Consider the following 24127-nt stretch of genomic DNA (forward strand, 5'->3'; position numbering starts at 1 on the left):
AATTTGTATTTTCAGAGGGTTTTGAATGTCTTGCTTCATACCATGTCTTCATTAGGCGTTAGGCAACATACTTAACTATTGCTACATTTTAAATACGGGTGCAGTGATTGTCCCCTTCTCCCTCAAACATGAGCATCAGGTCTATTAGGAATATTTTCAAAATGGTGTACAGAAGGTTTGTGGCCCCACCTGTTAACTATACCTGGTTTTCACCCATCACCCACCTGAAGTTGGCTACGCCCACAGTGGTTGTATAAGGGGAGGGGATAAGTTGTCACTAAAGCAGTGTATTTCGATTGGGCCTTTGACTCAGACTTTCAGGAATAAACAAAATACACAGGGAAGACTATTTACATAGAACCACACCTGTGGGCGTCTATTCGAGTAATGTTGACTCCAAGACACAAAAACAGTACCAAACTAGGGCACCACCTCTCTATACAAATGCCATGCTGGCAGCAACTATTACTGAGTGAACCATATATCGTTCTCTTGATGCATAACAAAATACTTCCACTGTCGCCATAGAGACATTTGTTTTCAATGTGTACAATAGACTGTAGGGCTTTACAAACCTTACAACCAGGGGTGAGATGCCGTGGGCTCGGCGAGCCCACACTTATTTTGCTGCACACACTAACAATAAAAAACAGTGTGCACGCATGACGTCGTGAATTTAGAGGACCCACACTTCTAAAATCAATATCACACCACTGCTTACAACCTCAAGTATTTATGGTCATGCCTAGCTGATGTAGGGGAAGTGAATAACGTCAATTCAGATCTACTTTGGGTCTGCTTGCAGTTGAAGCAGCTTTCAGCATGGCATTCCATTGGAGAAAGAAGGTAGGCATTTAAAATGTTGGTTTATATGAAGATTACCCTTGAAATATTCTAACCAAGGAGTGAACTAGTGAAAACATTCATGTCAGCCATGTAATTAAGTTTTTGGTTTATTTTACAAAATAATTACAAAGGGAAAAAAAATGACAAAAGGAACAAATCTAAATAGAACAAGAACTAAATAGTATATTATAGAAAACACTTGGGCTAAAGGAATATTCCAGAGAATTTATGTTCCATCTTCAGTTTCCTTTACTATGAACACGAAGATATCTGGAAAACATACAAAAGCATTTTCAAACCTTTCATTAGAAAGCATAAGAGATCGATTCCAGACGTTTAGTTGTACAAACAGTGACACTACTACTGTAATACTGTAACTCACAGGCAATTTGCTTTACATATTCAAAACATGTCGAAACTAATAGCGATACTCACTTGTCTTTGCTGTCACTGTACCAGTCTGTATGTAATATACCGCCCAGCGGTCTCACTAGGCCTGATGATCTTTACTACCTGGAAAAGAAAGTTAATGTCAGTCATTTTCTCTAAAGTACGACAACTTTAGATATACGCAGGTTTAAATGGAATGGTCTTCATCACTTTGTTGGAATGGTACAACAGAGATGATGGTCACCTAAAGACTATAAACAGCAAAAGGCACCATGGCCAAAACTGGCTAATATGGTCCCTGTGGCCTCAAAACACAAACAATGCAATTGAAAGAAGACAATTCAGGGGTCATGAATCCATATTTCTGAAAACGTGAACAAAGTTGGCAGGTATAATGTCAGCAGAATAAATAGTTCTACTGCTAGCATGTGTACATCATAGTTTGGTTACCTGTCCTCTTTTCAGGCCAAAGTAGCGAGCCACGGGGTCCCCTGCCTGGATCCTTGGTAGTTGACTCTCCTTCAGTTTGCTGAGGTTTAAGTGTAAAGGAATAGCAAGAAACATGTACCCAGTACCCACCTGGCCACCTGGCTTGTATGGATAAATATCAGTAGCAGACGTGTCACATACTGTCAATTCCTTCAGCTGAATCTAGACAGCTTTTCTGTTTCATTATAAATAATACAACGATGGGTTGTGAAGCATACGGTAAAATACACATCTTCCCTCCCCTTCAATCAACTTTTAAAGCAGAAGTGTGAAAAGATACTATCTTGCCAGTAGTTCGACCACTTCCTCTTTTGACATGACAATGTGTTCAGGAACAAGCTGAAAGACAGGAAGAACATCATCACTATATACTTTATTTCTCTATTTGTGCATAACGGGACGGCAGTGAAAAAGAGTCAAAACAACGTGTCGTTTACCTCATGTTCTGTGATGTTAATGAGCAGCTCTTGCTGCAGAAACTGTTCCAGGATGTATTTGGGGGCCATGTCGACCAGAGACTGAATATAGAAATATATGCCCAGAAATTATTAGACATACTTATCTATATATTCAAAAAACATAAATCTCAAAACAGGGTGAAAGTCTAATATGCTAATTAGACTTTAATATGATACCATCCCAATACCATCCCAATACATGAGCACTTGCATCCCTATTACAATAGCACACTGTTTCCCAAGCAGTGGGTCGGGACCCATTTGTGAATCACAGACCGATTTTTATAGGGCACGACTCGAGGAAAAATCTGTTTTATTTTCCTACATTAAAAGATGATATATATATATATATATATATATATATATATATATATACACACACAGTATTTCAAAAGGCAATATTTTTAATATATTAAAAAATATATATATACTTTTTAAAAACAAACAAACAAATCTAAGAAATTCCTTAAATTAAAAATATATAATAATTAAGAAGTAGTGAAAATAGCCTATCTACAAGCTCGCTGCACGAAGCGGCGCGTTGTGTGTTTGTAGATCTGCTAGTTTCACTAGTTTGGGTCCCGGGAAAACGTCTAATCTCTCTTTTGCGTCGAAAGGTTTGGGAAACAGTGCAATAGCAGATCTACAAGCTCACAACACATTGAAACAAAGCTGTGTGAGCATGTAAATCGGCTATTTCTGACAAAGAGATTTGGTGTAATGGGGAAAAAGGGAGGGAACCAAAAAGTATCAAGTGGCCCACCAAGTACACATAATACAGTATATGGTTTAAGTGGTTATGGTACAATAGAAGTCAGAAGTTTACTTCGATGTTAGAGTTATCATTAAGTAATATACATCATTGATGTTTTACCTGCTTGGCCGATGGCGTCATGCCCATCTGAACAACAATGATGGCACGTGTGATGTTCTCCTCCTGCATCCTCTGACAGTACATCTTGATGGTTTTGATTCCCACCTTGGGTTCCTCTGATAGGTGAAGAGACATTAACAACACTGATGTTATCTTCTTGCCTAGATAACGACTTGTTTAACACGGTCATAGTTGCCCTGAGGCATTTTTTACAATTGGTCATGAACCTACCAGGAAAGAAAACAAACATCTGGTCTGTGGGGTCGTCATTGTGTGCGACCAGAACAGTGAGATCTGTCCGTCTGGGGTGACCCTCGCTGGGCTTGTCACCAAACTGACTCTTAAATTCATCCAGGGTCTGGTCCAACTCGTCCTGGGTCACCAGATAGCCTCGGTCATGACACAACTGGAAAGCACAGACAACAGTGGGTTGGTTTAGCACAGTGGTTCTCAAAGTAGATTCCATTCCAGGGACTCGGTCTAACCTTTAGGTTAGGGGGTCTAAAATTGCTCCATACAAGTCTGTAACTCTGACAGTGTACAAATGGAACCAAACGTACCCGTTAGGGTCCATTTGGTTCCATTTGTACACTGTCAGAGTAAGGGGAGCCCTTGTTTATTTTTTTTTGAGGAACAGTGGTTTACCATGAAGCAAACTAAATATCCTGTTCTGTAAAGACATAAGTCTGAGCAGCCATATTCTATAATATTATATGAATACCTACAATGTTGCCTTAATATGTCAATTCAACCTTAAAACTATTAACATACAATTAACATGTTCATTCATATTTGCATGTTAGATCGAAACGACTAGATGTAATGTAGTAGTAGCTGCTACTCTGCAGCTTGTGATGAAATCACATTCATACAACAGCACGGGCCTAACGACGTTTAATTCCTTTTTAAGACGTAGGCTACCTGCATGATAGTTTTACGGATTTTCCAGAGCCTGTAGGTTTCTTCTTCATCATCCATCTCCTTTTAAGTGATTGTATGATGGGGACTTTGATTAAATTAGGTTTTTGTTCAACTCTCTGTGATGTGATTGTGTGCTGCTCACGTTTCCGTTATCGTCGCGAACTGATGATGACGTCGTGTACGTACGCGAGTGTCACTTCCTACCATAGGAGACGCGTGTGCATAAATTAGAAAGCGCGGCCTGTGATTGGCTGGAGCGGAGTTCTGGAGCGCTCGGCTGTGGTCACTTGGACTGCGCGGGCGGGTGTGAATGCGTTTATCGTGGGCTTGCCCAGGCCGTAATCACCACGGCTTCGTAACTCGCGCGGCGCTCCGCCGGTGTCGGTAGATGCGGCCCTGGCCCGCTCTTCGCGGCCACTCAAGCCTGTCGTGGACAATAAAACGAGCGCTCCTTCAAACGGCGTCTCCTACGGTAGGAATAATAGCTGTACGTACAGCTGTCATCACTGAGCGACTCAGATGGAGATGATCCCAAAAAACAAAACAAAAAGGATTAAAATAGAAATCTAATATATTTATATTAATTAATTGATTTGTGTGTGTGGGGCGGAGGTAGTTTACCAAAACAAAGCCTTTCGTAATTAAACGTTGTTTTAAGTAAGTAAATAGCCGCACCAGAAAAAAATTAAATTACACTATGAGGACAAAATATGAATGGATTTCGCCACCGAAAATGTTCCCTTTGTTAGTTTATAAATGTGGGCTTAAAGCAAACAGCGAGAGGGACTTTAGTACTATTGTTATGATTGGTATTCTAATTCTAAACGCCAGTTGACTTCCGAGCAATGGATTTCAAAATAAAGGTGTTGGTTGGGCGACCGATACTACGTCGCACCTTTTATTTGTATTTGTTCAGAAGCAAAAGTTGAAGGAAAACACGAGATTATGACGTTGTCCATAAAAAACTCAAGTGCAAATAATGACAAGTGACAACTGTGTTAATATAAAAACAGTGTGAGTGTGACGTGCTAATATGTTTGTTTGTTTGTTTGTTTGTTTGTTTGATTGATTGATTGATTGATTGATTGATTGATTGACGACATTATTCAAGGAAGTAATGGTACAAGGTTCACAAAAAGGAGATCCTAGTAAGCTTTACGGCTTATTTACCCAGGAACCCTTTATGTATTATAATTAACATTGAATGAATGACAGATGGATAGAACACTCAACACAGTACTATGCATCTTGACATATCATCAATAACAAAAGGGGAAAAAGCTATCATAAAGAAGATAAAAAAGAAAAGGAAAATTAAATAAAAAGAAATAGAACATATTTACAGTGGAAGTGGGGATGTCACAGCAGTCACACTCACACCCATGGTTTTAGTTGACTTTTATTTTCTAAATTGACAACCGGTAGTAAGCAGCTTACGCTGGTCGGGTGTGCAGTGCACGCGCACCGCACATTTCTTAATTTTTTCGTGCACTCCGCTGATCATACAGCAGGGTTTGTCAAAATGAAGCCATTCTATCGACTTTTTATGTTAGGGGCTTTGGCGAGCAGCTGCTGTGGAGTGCTGATTGCGATGGTATTGTACTATTTTTTATTGACAACGGTAATACAATCAATAATTATGTCTTGCATGTTCAGTAGGTTCAGTGATGATTTGTCCTTTCATAAATGTAGCTTTTTGCTGTAAAGTTGATGTTTAACCACTTGTGTTATGTGTTAATGTTAGTACCGTTACATCCCATGCCATGGGTGTGTGTACAGACTACAGCCCAGTCTACAGCTTTCTTTTACCACAATAGCAGCTTTAAAACCACATAATTATAGGCCAGGCTAAAGTGACACATACTGTAAGCCATGTTTTCACCCTTGATATTTTTTTTATTAAATTATTTGCTTTTTAGTTGTTACTCCTGATGAATATGATGTGGGCAGAATAGATATATCCCAAATCAATACAGTATATACTGTATATGTAGCTTTTAATCATACACAAATTATTCTTCCTTCAGTTGACAACTGCAGGTTTTCTCTGATAAATGTATAATTCTTTAAAATGCAGTGACAGAATATGTTCTCAAGCTTGCGCAATCATGCTCTAGTTGTCTGTACAAGATAAAACATTTCAAGTTTGTTTATGTCAGAGTCAACAGCTTATCTCATTCAACCACACATCCTGAGCAGTTTACTTGCATGACATCATGGCAGAATTATGTGACCATTTTGCATTAAGAATATTATTAATTATAATATTATTATAAGCAAATATTGACTGTTTCTTATGCAGTTGTTTACCAAAGAAAATCTAATTATTAAGCATTTTGCAGGGTACTACTGAGTTATAGATTGTTTTATTGAGGCGAGGCTCAGAGTCGTGATCGGAAATAATCCATCCTAAATCAGATTAGGACATGTTAACTTATTACCCTATCACTAGCCATGTTGAGCAAGGCTCTGCCTGGTACTGACTGGCACTCCCTCTGGCATCTCACTTTGTTTTGTTCACTGTGAGAGAAATGGTATGGAATTCTATTAAATGGCAAATGGTGCATTTATATAGCGCTTTTATCCAAGGCGCTTTACATAGATTGTGCATTACATTCACCCACACATTCATACACCGGTGGCGGAGGAAACCATGCAAGGCACTAACCTACTCACCGGGAGCAATTAGGGGTTCAGAGTCTTCGACATTAACTCAGGGGGAGCCCAGATTCGAACTGGGAACCCTTCGTTTCTCTACCCCTGAGCTATGTCAAATGCCATTGAGTTGCCATTTGACATGTGCTAGACAGTGTAGACACATGATAAGCACATTCTTAATATATTTCAATACTTTATTGAGTTAGCAATGTGGATCGTGAGACCCCCTGACCCTATTGGAGAACCTGATTTGGATTAGGGACACATGATATGATGCAGGATAATGTCACTACGACAGAAAAAGATAAGATGTGTCTGTTCCAAAACAAATACTGTGTTGCTACACTCATTCATTCGCCCCATAAATCCCAAAGGAAGTGGGTGGAGATGTTGTGAAATAAAACACTGAGTCATGTAGCCTGACTGTATGTACAGGATCAGCAGTAATTCTCACATGACATGGGCTTGATACTTTGTTAAAGAACACTTGTGCAATGATAGGTCATGCAAGGCCTTACAGCTAGAGGATCATCTCTCTTTGCATAATATTCTTCCTGGACCCTGTAACATTCATTTGCTATGCCACAAGAGTAAGCCCCTATAGTGTGTATACAGTAGTATATGTTGTATGTTGTCCCCAGTGTACAGTAGGCCTATTTGTTTGTTTAACCTCTTGAACCCTAGCATCACTATTCTACTTCCACACGTGTTGTTGTAATAGGATAACATTTGCCCTAAAGAGGCAAACATTCTGCAGAAATATTAACCGATCCACAAGCTCACAACGTGAGATATTATTGCTAAAGATAGTTGGTGTAGAGGGAGAAAAGGAGGGGGCCAAGTATAGATCCATGGGGGCCAACAGAGTATACAGTTTAAGTGGTTAAACAACAATGTAATTGTAAAAACATACTTAGTGGGTCACTTACTCACTTCAGGCATTATGTCTGATGTAATTAGTTTTCCGACTATGTCTCATGCCTCTAAGAGGAGATAAGCACATGCAGCCTGTGTGAACAGTTGTGGACTGTGGACCACTGCAGACGTGTGGTTGATCGAGTCACAGTCCATTTATCTGTTGTGTTAATCATCACCTGAGCCTCGTAAATATAGATACTCAATTATGTGCCTTTTGTAGCAGCGAGTAGCAGTCAGTAGCAGCTATAGGGACTGTGGACAGCTGGTGAAGTCACTCAGGGTTGGAGATACCACGTACTTTCTGCCTTCTCAGTAGGCCTTACTGAAAGGCAGTCATGCGTCTGCTGCTAGGGCCCACCATTCTCTTCTCTGTCTTGTTGCAGACTATGGTAAGACCAGTTGAACAGGTTAGAATTAATCCGTTTCAATGTTTTGTAATATGCAACCCTGACTGAATAATATTTTCACTTCAATCATCTATTTGTATTTAGACCAGTGTTGGGACTAATGCGTTAAAAAGTAGGCTACTAGTGTGAGTGTTTGTTTCTTGCCAAGCTAAATTATCTGTATGAAACTGAACATTGTAATTTGTGATACAGGGGATCAGAGAGGCACTTGTGAATTATGTGAATGCAAAGTGCCATCTGCCTACACTTAAAAAATATATTTGTATCTATTTTGGGGCTTTTTTATATGCCTTTATTGATAGTACAGACAGGAAACAGAGAGAGAGATGGGGAGTGACACTCGAACCCGCGACGTGCTGTCAGGATACATTGGATTTAAGTGCTCGGACCACTACGCCAGCGGTCTGGAGCTGCCTACACTTGTGAATGTGTTTTTGTAGGCTGGTATTTGAAATGGATAGTATGTTGTGGAGATGAAATACGTGTAACTGTTTTTAAGGTGAACCTTCATATGAAATCAGATGCAGAGATAAGGGCACAGATTTTGGCTCACATCTTGCATTGCATAAGCTATAGTCACTGACTCACTGTGCAGCAAATATGTGGATATTGGCATGTGTCCACCTACCTGCACACACTGTCAGATCTTCCACCTTAGGAAGAAGTTCGAACTAACTCCCCCAAAGTTGTTGTTAAACCCTTTTTTGAGCGGTGTTAACCGCTCCTACATCTGGCTTTGTCTGTTCATGTACATGTCCCACACTTGGCTCATTAATTGGCCAAGCTTCGTGGGACGCTTAATGAAATGAACTCATAAAAAGCACCACTCACTTCTAGGGATGGAGCTCGTTAATTTGTATTGATAATGAGCACCTTAACGATCCCGCTTATTGAGCCGGGATTTTATAGAGCCCACTATTGATTGTTTTCTAGAGATGTTACCGATCAATCGGCAATGGATCGGATCGGGCTGATCAAAGCGTGATCGGTGATAATCGGTGGTTTAGATCAAAAGGTAAATTCACAGATCCGATCCGATCGGTGCATCCGATCAACCAGCCGTTCAGTATGCCCACTTGAGGCCATTTTGGGGTATTGATTTCCACAGTGCTGAAGGAATAATTAGTTACTGCTATGATAATAAATACATAGTAATGCTGGTAAATATATAAATGAATTCATGAGTGAATGAATGAATTAAAGTTAAAACATTAACATTTAGAAAATATAAATAATAACTTGATCGGATCGGTGATTGATCGGTATCGGGTGATCAAACATTTGTGATCGGTGCTCGGTGATCGGTTCCAAAAAACCTGATCGGACCATCCCTATTGTTTTCTAATATTTTGTGGAAAGACGTGAGACGACAAATTCTGAACAGAACTGGTATCTTTTTTTTTATCGGCCAGTTCTTGTGGCTGACCACCATCAATTAACAAAAGTAAAAAAACAATTGTGCCTATCATTAAAACAACCATTCATTAATGGGCAATAAGTGTTAAATGGCTTTACATTAGTACTACTGTAATCATTTCTTGATCGCCTCTTGTCTTGATTGATTAAACATGATGTCATGGGACGCTACAGTATATGCTCGATAACAGGCTTGATAAGCCCAAAGCTTATTGATACCGTGGCGTGTACTCAATAAATGTGTTTTCGAGTATGAAACAGGCTTGTGTTTCTCCTACATCTGTCTTTGTCTGTCTGTCTGTTTGTATGTATAGGTATGTCCCACACTATGTCACACACAAGCTTCGTGGGACACTTAATGAAATTAACTCGTAAAAAGCGCTGCTCACTTCACACTGGGTGTGATTCTTTCCCCCCCTCTTATCTTCCTTTCTATGTTGTCTCCTACACAGAGTAACCCAACAGAGGAATGGCAGAGAGCCACATCTATTTATGACTTCTCAGCCACCGATATTGATGGCAACGTCGTATCCCTAGAAAAATACAGGTTAGTTTTATGACTTTAACAGTCAGTGGACAGTGGGTCAAATTCCTGTACAGTTAATGTGAGTTAGTCACAGCATGTTGATTCAAAATTGCTCATTGACGGTTGTAGATGTTTTTTTGTTGTTGTTGTTTTAATATGCACTACTGGATAATATTTTCACTTCAATTATCTATTTATAAAAAAAGAATGTAATAATAATGTATTTGGACCCATCCTGTATAGTTAAAGTATGTTGATCCTCACAGTTGTAAATGGTGTACTACAGTATTAGTGCAGTATGTACGTCTTTACAATTTTATATGCAGAGTCCCTTACAGTATGTGTCTGACTTGTTTTCAGGGGGAATGTTGTCATCATCACCAATGTTGCCTCTAAATGAGGTAAAACCCCAGTAAACTACTCTCAGTTTGCGGAGATGCACGCTAAGTACGCTGAGAGAGGTTTAAGCATCCTGGCCTTCCCCTCTAACCAATTTGGGAGGCAGGTAGGTTACATCTGAATTACCTGCCAAATACAGAGGACCATGCACTTATCAATATAGCAATTAGTAACACAACATAGAAGTTGTTTATTTATTATTCCAGCACAAGCATAATTCTAGTACCTATCAGAATGAATACAATTATTAACCTGAAAAGTTAACCGTCAAAGATAAATGTCATAACAAAAGTGACACAGTTCTAAGCCTGTTTGTGTCTTACTGCACATGATGTCAATCAGCACCTGAATAATAAAATTCTGTATTTTGTTTTACTTCCCAGGAACCTGGCACTGAAGCCCAGATCAAGGAATTTGCTAAGGGCTACAATGCTAACTTTCCTATGTTCAGTAAGATTGATGTGAATGGGGCCGATGCCCACCCTTTGTGGAAGTGGCTAAAGGAGCAACCCAATGGGAGAGGCTTCCTGGGAAAGTAAGTTGTACGGTCATGAGCAAACGGTCAATGAGTGAACACTTTTTCAGGTAGTCTCCCATTGTTGTTTATACAATTTATCCCATTCCTCCTCTGTCATATCAACGTTTCCCTCCCTTATAGAGTCTAGAAATGATCCCATAGCATGATTCTGAGTTAACATCTATAAGCACTTTTATTAGCCCTGGATTGACCTTATCCATGTTGTCATTTCTAACAATTTGTTCAATTTGATGGCACACTTAAGTATGTAAGTATCTATGAAAAAAATCTTGATTGACTAGACCAGGGGTTTTCAACAGGTGGTCCTTGAAGATATCACATGTGGTCCCTGACCGTGCATTTAGTAATGTAGGAAAGAGGAGATTTCTTTATTTTTTTTCTTCCATGCGTCAATGTTGTCAGTTACTGGGAATTGACGTTGATGTCTCAACAAGGATTGTCTGAGTCATCATTATTTGGAAATGTGGCCATGATCACATGTCTGCTTACTCATACATAAGATACAGATCAGATCAGTTTCATGGAAGGTTGGATATAGTTAGAGAATAGAATAAGAAGGATAGGAATAGTGGTTCTCAACCTTTTCCCCCCCCCTTTTTTTTTTTTTTTTTACAAAGGTACATTATTTATCTATTACCATTTGAAAACATTTTCCCATGGACCACCTGCAGGCCTAATCATACCATGGACCACTAGTAGTCTGTGGACCACTGGTTGAGAAACAGTGGTATTTATAGACATGGGATGTATGCATCTCAAACCCTTATCCCCTCCCAACACAACAGTGGTCCACAAGTTGATTCTTAGTCAGGGTGGTGGTCCCTGGTTCACAATCAGTTGAAAACCCCTGGGCTAGACCATGTTTATCTGTCAAATCTTGGAAACTCCTAATCACCGCTTTTGTTGATAAATGTACAGTAAACTGTTAGAGCCTGCCTTCCCTCTGTTCCAAACCCTAATCCTGCTATCCAACCTGTTTGCTACAAAATCCAAATCAAATGCACACCACTGTAGCACTGCTCCAATTTCTTTCATATCATTTGATCCAACAATTACATTGTGCTATATTGTAGGGCCACTTGCATCCACTGGTCTTCTTTCTCCTTCAGATACTTAAAGGAGTAGTTCACCACTTTTCAACCTGTCTTCATATAATACTGTAGGTCCTCACTAATGTTCATGATAAAATATCACAATTTTTTTCTACTAAGTCCAAGTCTCCTAGGAGAGCTGTGGGAAGTTCAGAATCCATCGTCTTGTGACATCATCATTTTCCAACAAAAAAAATGTAATCAATATTTTTGAAAAAAAAAAGTTTTTTATTATCGCGAGAACAATGGCTTCCACTTTAAAATTGCAACTTTTCAGGAATAGAAAGCCTGCAGTTTCTATAAGCTGGATTGGCAATCGATGATGTCACAAGACGATGGGTTTCTGACCTGCCCACAGCCCTCCTCTGAGAAAAAAAATAAAATAAAAGAAAAGCTATTTTTGAGTGAGGACCAATTATATGAACATTGATTCAACGTTGAAAAGTGGTGGAGTGCCCCTTTAACCAATCCTCCCCCACCATCGCTTGTATAGGAACCTGTACTGCCATATCCCTCTCGATCTCCTTCCATCTGGAGTATGATGGATTGCACAGATAAACCAGTGGTCTTGTGCGGCCTTGTAATAATTATTTAGATTTGGCAACGCCAATCCTCCTTTATCATTAGGTAGCTGTTGTCAAATTATACTTTATTCTTTCCCCCCCCCCCTGCCAAATCTTGAATGGCAGTTTAAATAATACATAATTAGAGCACAGATACATTGTAGTCATTGTGGTTGGTATAATCTACTCACATTTGTTATCTCTTTCAACCCTGCAGCAGTATCAAGTGGAATTTCACCAAGGTAAGCACAGTATTTATGTTCAGTCGCTCTTGAATATTTGTAGATGTGACTGGAGTCACCACAGCTGACAAATAATCTATTGTTCTGGTTCCAAGAGTTCACATAGCAAAAGCAATGGTATACCATTCCTGTACAGAGAAATAATTATAATTATTTTGAATATAGTTATAGGCTGCTCCTATGATAATATTAATGTACAGAAGGTAAATGCTATTTATACATTGAAAAGACTAGCAATTTGTAGAACATCATTCTTTGTTTATGTGCATTTTAATGTTCTAATGTCCTCCTGACTCTCTGTTTTTAGTTTCTCATCAATAGAGAAGGCCAAGTGGTGAAGAGATACGGACCAATGGATGATCCCAGTGTACGTAGAAAATAACCTCCTTGTTTGATCTAATGCTGAGTGGAATAACTGGACTACAGTTAGGCCTTACAGTGATGTTACTAGGTTTTCAATGTAATGGGTCCCGGGGCCACAGGTGGTCATTCAAATGGGTCCCAGAAAAGTTTTATGAGTCCTCAATATAAAGTTTACGCGCGCAAAATGGCGTCGGACGTCGGTGGAATCAAAACATTGACGTTTCTATCGCCTGTTTAAGACTTTCTACGTGGATTTTATTTGTGTTAACGTAGGGTAAAGTAGGATGCTTTCACCCATGAACAATGGTGAACAATTCTTTTTTCTTTTACTGCGACGCGGTAAATTATTTTAACACTTATGTTGCAATGATTTTTTCTCTTCAATGTCTCGCGTTGCCATGGTTACCATAGACTTCCATGTAATTGTGCAATTGTGTAAAAAGTGCACGCCCATGCCTAGATGATGCACCACGTGTGTAGATGCTGTTCACAGCTTTCAAACAAAAAAATCCGCTTGGAAATCCGTTCAGGCATTCATGATTTATGGGCCATTATGTTTTCTTCAGATGTAAACAAACATGGCTGCCATGTTTGAAAGAATGGGTTGGTATGGGGGTTAAACATGCAATTTCGCGATCGCGATCATGCCTAACACATTTCTGGAGGTCCAAAAAAAAAATTGGGGAAAAAAAAAATTGATTTTTTTTTTTTTATTTATTTATTTTTTTTCAAAAACGGCCCAAACTCGGGAAACTCGGGGTTGGCACAGCGTTGGTATCAATACAAACTCGGGAAACTCGGGGTTGGCACCAGATGTGTTACATGGACTCCAATGGAGGCACATCCCCGGGACCCCAGGACCATGAGACATGAATGAGTCCCTGGGTGACTTGAATGACTTTTTGATGCGGGATGCGCACGTAATGACATCACTGGCCTTATAATGCACCATCATAGATGTGTGTTATTCTCTTAAACCTGGAGGGATACTATCACGATTCTCAGCATTACCTATTTGTTGTAGGGCTATTAGCAGACATCTTTTGTGACTGTCAAATGCCACCAAAGTTGTGCACATAAGTTATCTTCGGTGATTCAAGTCACTCGTAAAATCGGTGAGCTTGGTTTCTATCACCTACTCTCAGTGATTGTGCCATTGTCCCTGTATTTACGGAAAATGTGCGACCTTGACTTCAGAAAATATGAATCAGGTTAATGTAACTGCCCTTATATACTTTGTGGCCGTGGCAGGCCAAAGCTTTCCCTTGAAATAGGCTAAATCACGTAAACTGCAGGAACACTAGTTGACAGATGACATATCGTAAATACTGTTGTTCTATGATAAATTAATCAATGTTTAAATGAAATGCACTTCAAAAGCTTTATATTGTCCCTATCCTTCTGTATCAGAAGGATAGGGACAATCGGCCATCCCACCCATGATCCAAAATTGCATTATAAAACTAAATGCTAGACGCCAGAGGTTTAAATGCAAACAGACTTTATGAGGGTTAGTGCAGATCACTTGAATATTTCTGGGATAGAGAATACAGAATAAAGGAAATGAAACAATGACATTGAAACTCCTGGTCTTTTTGGTAACTAAAGATGTCATGTAACATTGATATCTTGGAAATTGGCAAACTAACAACAAAAGAACATTATCTAATAGTATTAACTTTAGGGTAACTTTAGGTGGGGTAAGTGATATTGTATTTGCTGTTTATTAAAGAGGCGGAGATACGGGGAGAGACCCCTGCTACTGAACAAACACTATGGCAATGATTACTATCAGAATATAGCACCATTCTAGCCTGGGTGCCAGCCTGTTCGCTCTGTTCCGCGATTTGTTTTGTCTCTCCGCAATGCATCACAGTCTGGAAAGCCTCGTATCTCCAAGGTGAGGTGGGACACAGAACGCGCCTTTCCAGCCACCGCGACTTCCGATTGGTCTTTGGTACGGGGCGGGACAAATACACCAGTGTGTATTGGCTGGTTGATGACGTAGCTACCCTAACCCTACTCTGATTCGTTGGAACTACACCCAATCAGCAACGACCTCGCTATGTCATAACGGAGGTTCAGAAATACGAGTCAACTGAATCATTTCCAGACTGTGATGTGGAGAGACAAAACAAATCGCGGAACGGAGTGAACAGACTGGCACCCAGGCTAGCGCCATTCAACACTTATTTTAACAAATCTATCCTATTTTTAATGTGTGTATTACAATGCTTTGAGTGGGAGATGGTAATGGGTTTCCTCTTCTGTTTCTTTCTTTTCAGGTGGTGGAGAGGGACCTTGTCAACTACCTTTAAATCCATCCTGACTGACTGACTGACTGACTGACTGACTAGCTAATGCTTAACTTATTGATTCTACATGCCATCATCCTTTTCTCCTCTACCTCTCCAAGTACCAGTGGGTATGATTGGGTCCACCCCAGACCAGTGACGGTATGTCTGTAAACCCGCTTGGCGGATGGGACACACCTGATGAAAACGGCGTGCAAACCTTCTGGGAGGACCCCAACATTTTATCCATTTAGTACACAGGAGAGAGAGAGGATTAATCCCTGAACTCATTAGTAACTCTTACGACACAGTGTAACAATCAGCTAAATTGTAGCATCATTTTCATAATAAAAGCGACTGAGATTTTGTTCTAATGACAATGTTGTCTTAATTGTTGTGTTAATTTTGCTGGAAGCACATTGTTTTCATTGCAAAGGTGTTTTGTATGAATATTGATAACTGTATTGGTTCAGATCTGTGTTTATATTAAAATGGCAGATAATTAGTGGCCAAGGCCACGAAGCGGCAAATGGCCACTTATTGGTATTGGACTTCATCATTAGTGGCCAAGGCCACGAAGTGGCAAATGGCCACTCATTGATATTGGACTTCAGCACTATTATTATTAGTGGCCAAGGCCACGAAGTGGCAAAAGGCCACTCATTGTTATTGGACTTCATCATTACTATTATTAGTGGCCAAGGCCACGAAGTGGCAAATGGCCACTTATTGATATTGGACTTCAGCACTATTATTATTATTCTTCCGCCAATTTTTCTCTAGCGGCTAGACCGTGCAGTCGCTTTTTACGAAACTCGGCAGTATGGCAGAGGACTATGCCAAACGGCTAAAACGCGAAGCTCGCAACAATCGGCCAAAGGGTGGCGCTGTAGGAAGCCTTTGAAAAATGCCAACTTTGAACAGGTGTAGCTCATGCCCCGTTTCAGGTACAGCAATGAAACCTGTATACACTTATGCGTCTCCTCATGCCGAACAACTTTTACGCTCTGACTTTTGACCTCTGACCTTTACTTCTCCCACAATTTTGAATTATATGAAAAACAGTAAAAATGTATCTCCTCCTGGGATTTTCGCGTAATGTGCGCGAAACTTTTTTTACATGAACTTTGGACCAATACGGTCTGAGAAGTTAGGCGGATTTTCTTTAAAGCGAAACATTATTTTTTAATAATTCACTGTATATTGCAGTTTCATGCAAATTATTCTTCTGCCTCTAAATCATACATGCAAAGTGACACGTTCATGGCATCTGGCAAATACGTAGAGGGTTAGTCCAAATATCACTGAAAGCAATCTTACTCCAATTGGCCAAAGGGGGGCGCTGTACGAAGCGTTTGAAAACTCAAACTTTAAAGGGGCATAAGTCATGCCTTGTTTCGTTTGAAGACATGCAACTTGCTTACACGCGTGCCTTGACTCAAGCCGAAGACATCTGTGTCTTTGTTAAGTAAGCTCCGCCCTTAGATTTTCCGCCATTTTGAGCAGTTTGTAAAACACTTACACCCGCTTTTATTCCGGAACTTTCGCGTCACGTGCACGGAACTTTTTTTACATGAACTTTGGACCAATATCTAAAGATCTGTCAGATCGGATTTTTTAAAAATTGAAACATGCTTTTTTAATAATTCAATCAACATTGCAAGTTTTATGCAAATTATTCTTCTGCCTCTAAAACATAGATAGATAGATAGATGCTTTATTTGTCCTTGCGGAAATTCTTTTTGCACCAAGCAGTCATCAGGACACAAAATCACAACACATAATACACAATACATGAATGACAAGACAAAACTCATAATTCACTGACAACATGGTACACACCACAATACATGAATAACAAGACAAACTCACAGTTCACTAACAACATGATACAAAACAGGCTACCAGTCATAACACTCTATGCACGGAACTGAGCTGGGGCTTGTTTGTTCAGAAGCCCTATACTAGTGGGGACAAATGTCCTCGAGGCCCTCGCCTTCAACGCAGGTACTGTGTACCGTCGTCCTGAGTGCATAAGGTTGTATTGACTGTATAATGGGTGTGTTCTATCCCTAGAAATGGCTTTGCCCTTCCTGAGCACACGGGTCTCATACATAGAGGTCATACTCTCCATACATGCAAAGTAACATTTTCATGATGAACTACTGTAGAGGGTAAGTCCAAATATCACTGAAACCAAAAAGAATCATATTTGAACTGGGGACCCCCCACCCTGACGTGAGTAGGGTTTTCCCATGATCTGGGCCTTAGGCTAGATGCAGAATAGAGCTGGGACGTTCGCGAACAAATCAAATCTTTTGAACGGCTCTTTGAAGTGAACGTTGGGATCCGGTTCGCGCAGTAGAGAGCCGTTCATTTGGGGGGGAGACCCCCTCCCCCCAATTCAACATCTCCTTGCTACTCCACTGAGTACTGACTGAGTACAGTGAGTGAGTGAGAGAGAGAGAACAAGTGGAGGAGCGAGTTCATTGTTGCCTGCTTGTTTTTTTTGGTGTTTTATGAATAACAAAAGTCAAGGTAGCTTAATTTACACACACATTTTACGAAAAGGGTAAATACTAAATTGTGATCTCAACTGTCAGCAGAGGAATGTGGTGCCACCTTGTGGATTCATGTTTAAACAAATTCTTCTTAAAAATATATAAATATACAAGGAGCCAAATGAGCCAGTCTTTTGAACGGCTCTTTTTAGTGAGCCAGATCGATGGTACTGTCTCACTTCAAAGAGCCATAAATCCCACCTCTAATGCAGAATGGTTAGGCACAGGTGTGTGTGTGTGTGTGTGTGCGTGCGTGCGTGCGTGCGTGCGTGCTCAGTGTGTTTGGAAGCATGGTTGATGCTGCTGGCAAATTATTCTTCTGCCTCTAAAACATACATTCAAAGTCACATTTTAATCACACTTTGCAATAATGCAGGTTAGTGCACTGTGCACTTGTGCACTTGTAACCCACGGTTCAGAGGGAATTACAGTCATTTTATTTTATTTTTCAAATGGAATATATTCTTATTTTTCACATGCAATGTTTTGACCACGGTCCCTGAGTCACAGCTGCAGAGCATTCGTAATCACCACACCCTGTATAAAAACAGTCTTTCTTCAGTTTGTTCAGTAACCTCATTGGAGCTGCTGCAGGTTTGTACACATTTCATTTCAAGACTATTCCAATTTCTAACAGCATTACTCCATTTATATTTAACCCACACTATATTGCTTTTAGATCCACCTGACCAACTCTGATATTGACACTGAGGCTGCGTGACTAAGATAATTGGTAAGTGAACATGTGGCTCGGAAATGTTTGTTTCTGGTTTTGGGATTGGAATGTAAAAAGATTCATTTCGGGAATGTAATTATTGCTTGTAGATAAGCAGATTTGTCGACTTTATTTTGTTTTAAGCTTGTAGATGGGCTGATTAGTTGATTTTTTTGTTTTCGTTTTTTTGCCTGTGAACTGAATCTAATTGTTTGGTTTTCAGAAAAACTACATTTCCCAGAATGCAGCAGCTAAGATGGTTGCTTGTTGGGCGTCGGCCGATTGAATCCATCTGAACAGTTTGAGCAAAACACTGCTGAGTTGAGGAGGCTGTGTGTGCGCTGCTCTGTTACCCGGTAAGACTGTTTGCTTGTATTTTGTATGGTCTCTTTTACCGTTTTACAGTGTTATTTTGGTTCTATGGTTTACAGTGAGAATGTGTTTTATATTGTCAGGAGTGTGCAGTTGTGAATTATTGCCTGTGTCCACTATTGTTTGGGGTGTGGCCTCATCTCTTTCTTTAATGTAAGCATTTAACTAAAGAGATGTGAGTATTATTGCGACTGTTAGGTCGCAGTTACTATCGAAACCTCCACCGGCTGTCACTCTGTCCGTGTGACATCATACTTTTGCCCTATTCATATCTCCGTTACCATTGCCCCTATCCATGCCAAACTTTGCACACACTCCTTGGCTGCCTGATTTCTCACATGGCCCTCCAGCGCCACCATGAGGCCGATTCTTGCAAAACATTTGTAAACACTGCTCCTATAGATTTTGGCCTAAAATCACGCAAATTGATTGTCAAATCACAACCTCCGTCCCTGATTTCACACATGCCCCTCTCTAGCGCCACCATCAGACAGATTTTTGCAAAACACATTTTACAACACTGCTCCTACAGATATTGGCCTACAATCACGCGAATTGGATGGCAAATCACAACCTCCAAATCAGCAGATCTGTTGACTTTATTTTGTTTTAACCTTGTAGATCGGCTGATTAGTTGATTTTTCTTTTTTTATTTATCCAGGCCATGTTTTTTGCATGTGAACTGAATCTAACTGATGGCTTTGTTTGGTTTTCAGAAACACTACATTTCCCAGAATGCAGCAGCTAAGATGGCTGCTTGTTGGGTGTCGGCTGATTGAATCCACCTGAAGAACAGTTGAAGCAAAACACTGCTGGTTGCATGATGTAGAGAGGAGGATGTGTGCTGCTCTGTTAACCGGTAAGACTGTTTGCTTGTGTTTTGTTATTTTGGTCTATGGTTTACAGTGAGAATGTGTTTTATATTGCCAGGACTGTGCAGTTGTGGATTGCCTGTGTCCACTATTGTTTGGGAGTGTGGCCTCATCTTTCTTTAATGTAAGCATTTAACTAAAGAAATGTGACTATTATTGCGACTGTTAGGTCGCAGTTACTATCAAAACCTCCACCGGCTGGCAGTCTGTCCGTGTGACATCACACTTTTGCCCTACTCATATCTCTGCCATCGTTGTCCCTATCCATGCCAAACTTTGCACACACTCCTTGGCAGCCTGATTTCTCACATGGCCCTCCAGCGCCACCATGAGGCCGATTCTTGCAAAACATATTTTTGAACAACGCTCCTACAGATTTTGGCCTAAAATCACGCAAATTGATTGTCAAATCACAACCTCCATCCCTGATTTCTCACATGCCCCTCTTATAGCAGCACCATCAGACCGATTTTTGCAAAACACATTTTTCAACACTACAGATTTTTCCTTAAAAACACGCAAAGCGGTACACAGTATCTCAAGTCATTTCATCAACATGAATTTCCCATGTTACCTCCTGATTGGCTACGATTGCCTTCTAAAGTTTGTGTATGCGACCTGACGGTCACTTATCTCCCAATTAGGGAGTCTTACTGGTAATATGCATGTGCAAAGGTGAACAAGGAAAGGGGTTGACATATATTCTGTAGTCCACGATTCCGTGTAACTACGTGGTTAATCTGTAATACGTATTACTGTCATTGTTCTAGCAGCTACTGGTGGAGCCAGGGGCCTATGGTGCTAGTCCAATTTCATTCTCAATCAGTTTGATTTGTCAGCACCTGGCCGCAACACAGCTTCTCCGAGTCAGGCAATCCAAATGTTTTTGCTCTTAACCACCGAGCTCTGCTTCACTGTGTAGCTGGCTCTCGAAGGGACTCTTCCATCGAGCAGTAAGCAAAACTCCACTATGTTCTCCTCTGTCGCACATTTGCTCTGTATTTTGCCACATTGCTAATGGTGGTTCTATCTGTTCCCATTGTAGGCAAATTAGGAGCCGCATCTGAATCTTGGAAGAGAAATGGCATGTGTTAATGGAAGCAACGGCATACTGTGAAACATGTGTTTCGAATGTAACCCCTGTTTGTTAAGTTCTGGAAAGTAGCATATTTTGAGTTAAAAGCCCCGGTTTTGGGAAGAACTTTATTTCATGTTTTAGAGGAACGCCCCCTTGAATAAAACAACGCTTATTGCGTTTTCACCTTGAGAACTGTTTCCGTGTGCTGGTTTGGGTTCAGACTTCACAATACTTAATGTTTAAAAACGTTGTTTAAAAACTTTATTTGAAGACGTTTACTACTTGAATTATTTGAAAACATTGTGATTTAAAAGACATGCCTGAAAATGGCTAGGTTGTTAACCCTCTGTTTTGAAGGTTTACAACCTGATGACCAACTCTTCAACAAAGACAACTAATGAAAAAGTTGGAAAATAAAGATATTGAGTTAAAACCTTGAGGAGTTCTTTGGAACTATTTTATGTCTGTTGCATATAGTCTTTTGCATATATGTCGTGTAGAGGTCAATTTGTGCTTTTACCAATAACTATGCCGATTAGTGTAAAATCGGCAGTCTCTGTCATTTATAGCGCCACCAGAAGGCCGAAAACACATTCTTCGATATTACTCCTTCAGATTTTATCCGATAATCACACAAATGGGTACACAGTATATCTACAGTGACGTAATCATGACGGATTTGTCCGATATCATATTCTATCTAATTGGCTAACATTGAATTCCAAGGTTTGCAGGATTGCTCCTTTTTGAACAAAATGTCTCAAACGCAGCCTGCTATTTGTGAGATTTTGCACACACATTCCCACTAGGCCAAGGAACAGATTCCACCCTTCTCACATTGGCCTGTTATAGCGCCACCAGCGGGTCAATTTTTAGAAAAACACACACATGCAGCTTACGATTGCCGTGAAAGGCCCAAGAACATGTGGTACCCTTTTCACTTTGGCCTATTATAGTCACCACTAGGCCAAAAAAAAAACTACCTGACCTGCCTGAGTCCTGTTCGGAAGAACACTGCTTCTAGTTTTTCTTTGATGTCTTCTTTGCTTTCCCTTGATGCCTTTTTGCTTGCCTGCTTTTTATGCCTTGGCCACTTTATCGCTGCTTGCAGCTATATTTTCTGTTGTTCTCGCTTCATCTCAATCCAATACTGTCTTATTTCCTGAAAGACTGCACTATTCTTTACTCTGACAATGTCTCTGCTGGTGTTTCAGTGGATTGTAATGATTGGAATCTCCATAGCGTACCAGACGACATTCCCAGAGACGTTATATCATTAAAAGTAAAGGGTAGCATCCAAAAGATACACAGGACAGATTTTTACCATCTGTCAAATCTCACAGATTTGGACCTGAGTGAGTGTTAATTTAATAACTCATGTAGATGATGGGGCTTTTGTTCATTTGGTGCAACTTAAAGTGCTCCATATGAACGATAACAATCTAACAACACTGACAGACAACATGTTCCAGGGACTCTCTAACCTCTTGATACTGAACTTGGACTGGAACCAACTAACAACACTGACAGACAGCATGTTTCAGAGACTGTCTAACCTCTTGATACTGAACTTGGACGGTAACAAACTAACAACACTGACAGACAACATGTTTCAGGGACTGACCAACCTCTTGACGCTGACCTTGGATAATAATAATATTACATCTATCCACCCTGATGCCTTCCAGTCTCTCACCAGCTTACAGGAACTAACTCTGATGGTCAGTGGTATACATCAAATAACAGATATAATCCCTGTCTTACAACTACCAAGCTTACAGGTGCTGAACATCTCAGTTGAGGGGTTGGAGTCTTTTCAGTCAAAAGATCTGCCATTAAACATGTCCTCTGAGCTCAGGGAGCTGAGAGTGAGATCAGAGTCGGTAAAAAACGTTTAGCATCACAACAGCTGTGTTTCCACATCTTAAGACAATCAATCTGGACTGGGATAATGATGGATGGGAGTGGGAAATACCAGAAAAGTATTTTCTGAGGAATATAACTACTGTGTCTTTGTCGGGTCAACACCTGTCTTATAACTCCACCAGAAAGGTTCTACAAAGCCTTGATTCACTGGAGTGTCTGTGTTTTCATGGGTGGATAGACAGGGATCTCTTAAATATCTGCAAAATACCCACACTGAGGACACTCACACTGTGGGGGGCTAACATCAATGACAGCCTTGGTAAAACACTGTCACCTTGTACTCAGCTTACCAGTCTGGATCTATCACATAATAAACTGACTGAACTGTCTAAGGATTCAATAAAACAAATGAAACAACTGAGTCAGCTGAACCTCGCCTGGAACCGCTACCTTTCCAAAGTGCCAGACGATGTTAAGTATCTCTCCATGCTTCAAATCCTCGACCTGAGAAACAATCGTATCAATGATTTAAGCTGCTCAGATTTCTTACATTTAACCAGACTCACACACCTTCATCTGGATTACAATGACATACATGAACTCAAACCATGTGTTTTTCAACATCTTAATGAATTAAAGGTTCTAACTCTGGAACACAATTTAATTCAGACGTATAGCGACGTATTCAAGACAGGCCTACACAAACTAGAATCTTTGGATTTAAGAATGAATGACATCCCATGGCCTGCCAAAGGGGATTTCATGAGTCTGAAATCACTCAAGCACTTAGACATGGAATGCAACAACCCGGCTCCTTACGTGACTCCACGGACCATCTCATATTTTGTCGGACTAGATGAACTTGAAACACTTAGTCTAAATATTATTAACCCCTTTAGAATTACATCTACACCTCCCCATGAGTTACAAAGGCAAAACTATAATACCACCTTACTGAGGAGTCTGAAGAGCTTAACAATAGAATACAGTCCAAATGTCCATAGTGAGCAACCAGAAGCAGACTCAATTTTCAATTTCAATTCAAAGGAGCTTTATTGGCATGAGAAAACATACGTTTACATTGCCAAAGCAAGTATCACAAATACAATAAAAAACAGTTGAAAATGGGGAACATATATACAGTTGGAGGGGGTACAGCATTGAGTAAACAGAGCTATGTCGCATTGTGACATTTTATATACAGGGTACAAATAGCAGCATTTTTTTTCCTCAAAATGCATTTAAAGGTATCAGCTCTGTTTCATACTGT

General features: G+C 40.2%; 2 protein-coding genes and 1 long non-coding RNA gene across 6 annotated transcripts; 2 read left to right on the forward strand and 1 right to left on the reverse strand.

Annotated features, from left to right (window-relative positions):
- Positions 1-940: 940 nt before the first annotated feature.
- Positions 941-4130, reverse strand: polr2eb (RNA polymerase II, I and III subunit E, b). The gene is made up of 8 exons (XM_080725063.1): positions 3979-4130; positions 3289-3463; positions 3058-3173; positions 2163-2243; positions 2006-2064; positions 1687-1765; positions 1287-1359; positions 941-1116 (listed from the first exon to the last, which is right to left on the reverse strand). The coding sequence occupies exons 1-7, from the start codon at positions 4033-4035 to the stop codon at positions 1294-1296; spliced, it is 633 nt and encodes a 210-aa protein (XP_080581189.1). The 5' UTR covers positions 4036-4130; the 3' UTR covers positions 941-1116; positions 1287-1293.
- Positions 4131-5440: 1310 nt separating this feature from the next.
- On the forward strand, positions 5441-15773 carry gpx4a (glutathione peroxidase 4a). Of its 3 annotated transcripts, none has more exons than XM_080725784.1 (7): positions 5441-5572; positions 9830-9924; positions 10264-10408; positions 10686-10837; positions 12712-12736; positions 13044-13103; positions 15385-15773. In XM_080725784.1, the coding sequence occupies exons 1-7, from the start codon at positions 5501-5503 to the stop codon at positions 15415-15417; spliced, it is 582 nt and encodes a 193-aa protein (XP_080581910.1). In that variant the 5' UTR covers positions 5441-5500; the 3' UTR covers positions 15418-15773. The 3 variants fall into 3 exon arrangements, with proteins under 3 accessions (XP_080581910.1, XP_080581909.1, XP_080581911.1); XM_080725783.1 differs by having other exon boundaries at positions 5477-5599; XM_080725785.1 differs by lacking the exon at positions 5441-5572 and adding an exon at positions 7684-7943.
- Positions 15774-18459: 2686 nt separating this feature from the next.
- On the forward strand, positions 18460-21152 carry LOC308281295. Of its 2 annotated transcripts, none has more exons than XR_013961829.1 (5): positions 18460-18687; positions 18893-19025; positions 19758-19900; positions 20684-20866; positions 20959-21152. It is a non-coding gene; the product is annotated as an uncharacterized lncRNA (long non-coding RNA). The 2 variants fall into 2 exon arrangements; XR_013961830.1 differs by having other exon boundaries at positions 20687-20866.
- Positions 21153-24127: the final 2975 nt, after the last annotated feature.

This window comes from Nannobrachium achirus, assembly GCF_963921795.1.
Source record: "Nannobrachium achirus genome assembly, chromosome: 1".
Lineage (NCBI taxonomy): Eukaryota > Metazoa > Chordata > Actinopteri > Myctophiformes > Myctophidae > Nannobrachium > Nannobrachium achirus.

Coding starts and splice junctions, on each gene's coding strand:
- polr2eb (XM_080725063.1), bottom strand. CDS start 4,035: ATGGATGATGAAGAAGAAACCTACAGGCTCTGGAAAATCCGTAAAACT. Junction 3,464..3,978: donor TCCGTAAAACTATCATGCAG/GTAGCCTACGTC, acceptor TGTGCTTTCCAG/TTGTGTCATGACCGAGGCTA. Junction 2,065..2,162: donor TTAACATCACAGAACATGAG/GTAAACGACACG, acceptor CCTGTCTTTCAG/CTTGTTCCTGAACACATTGT.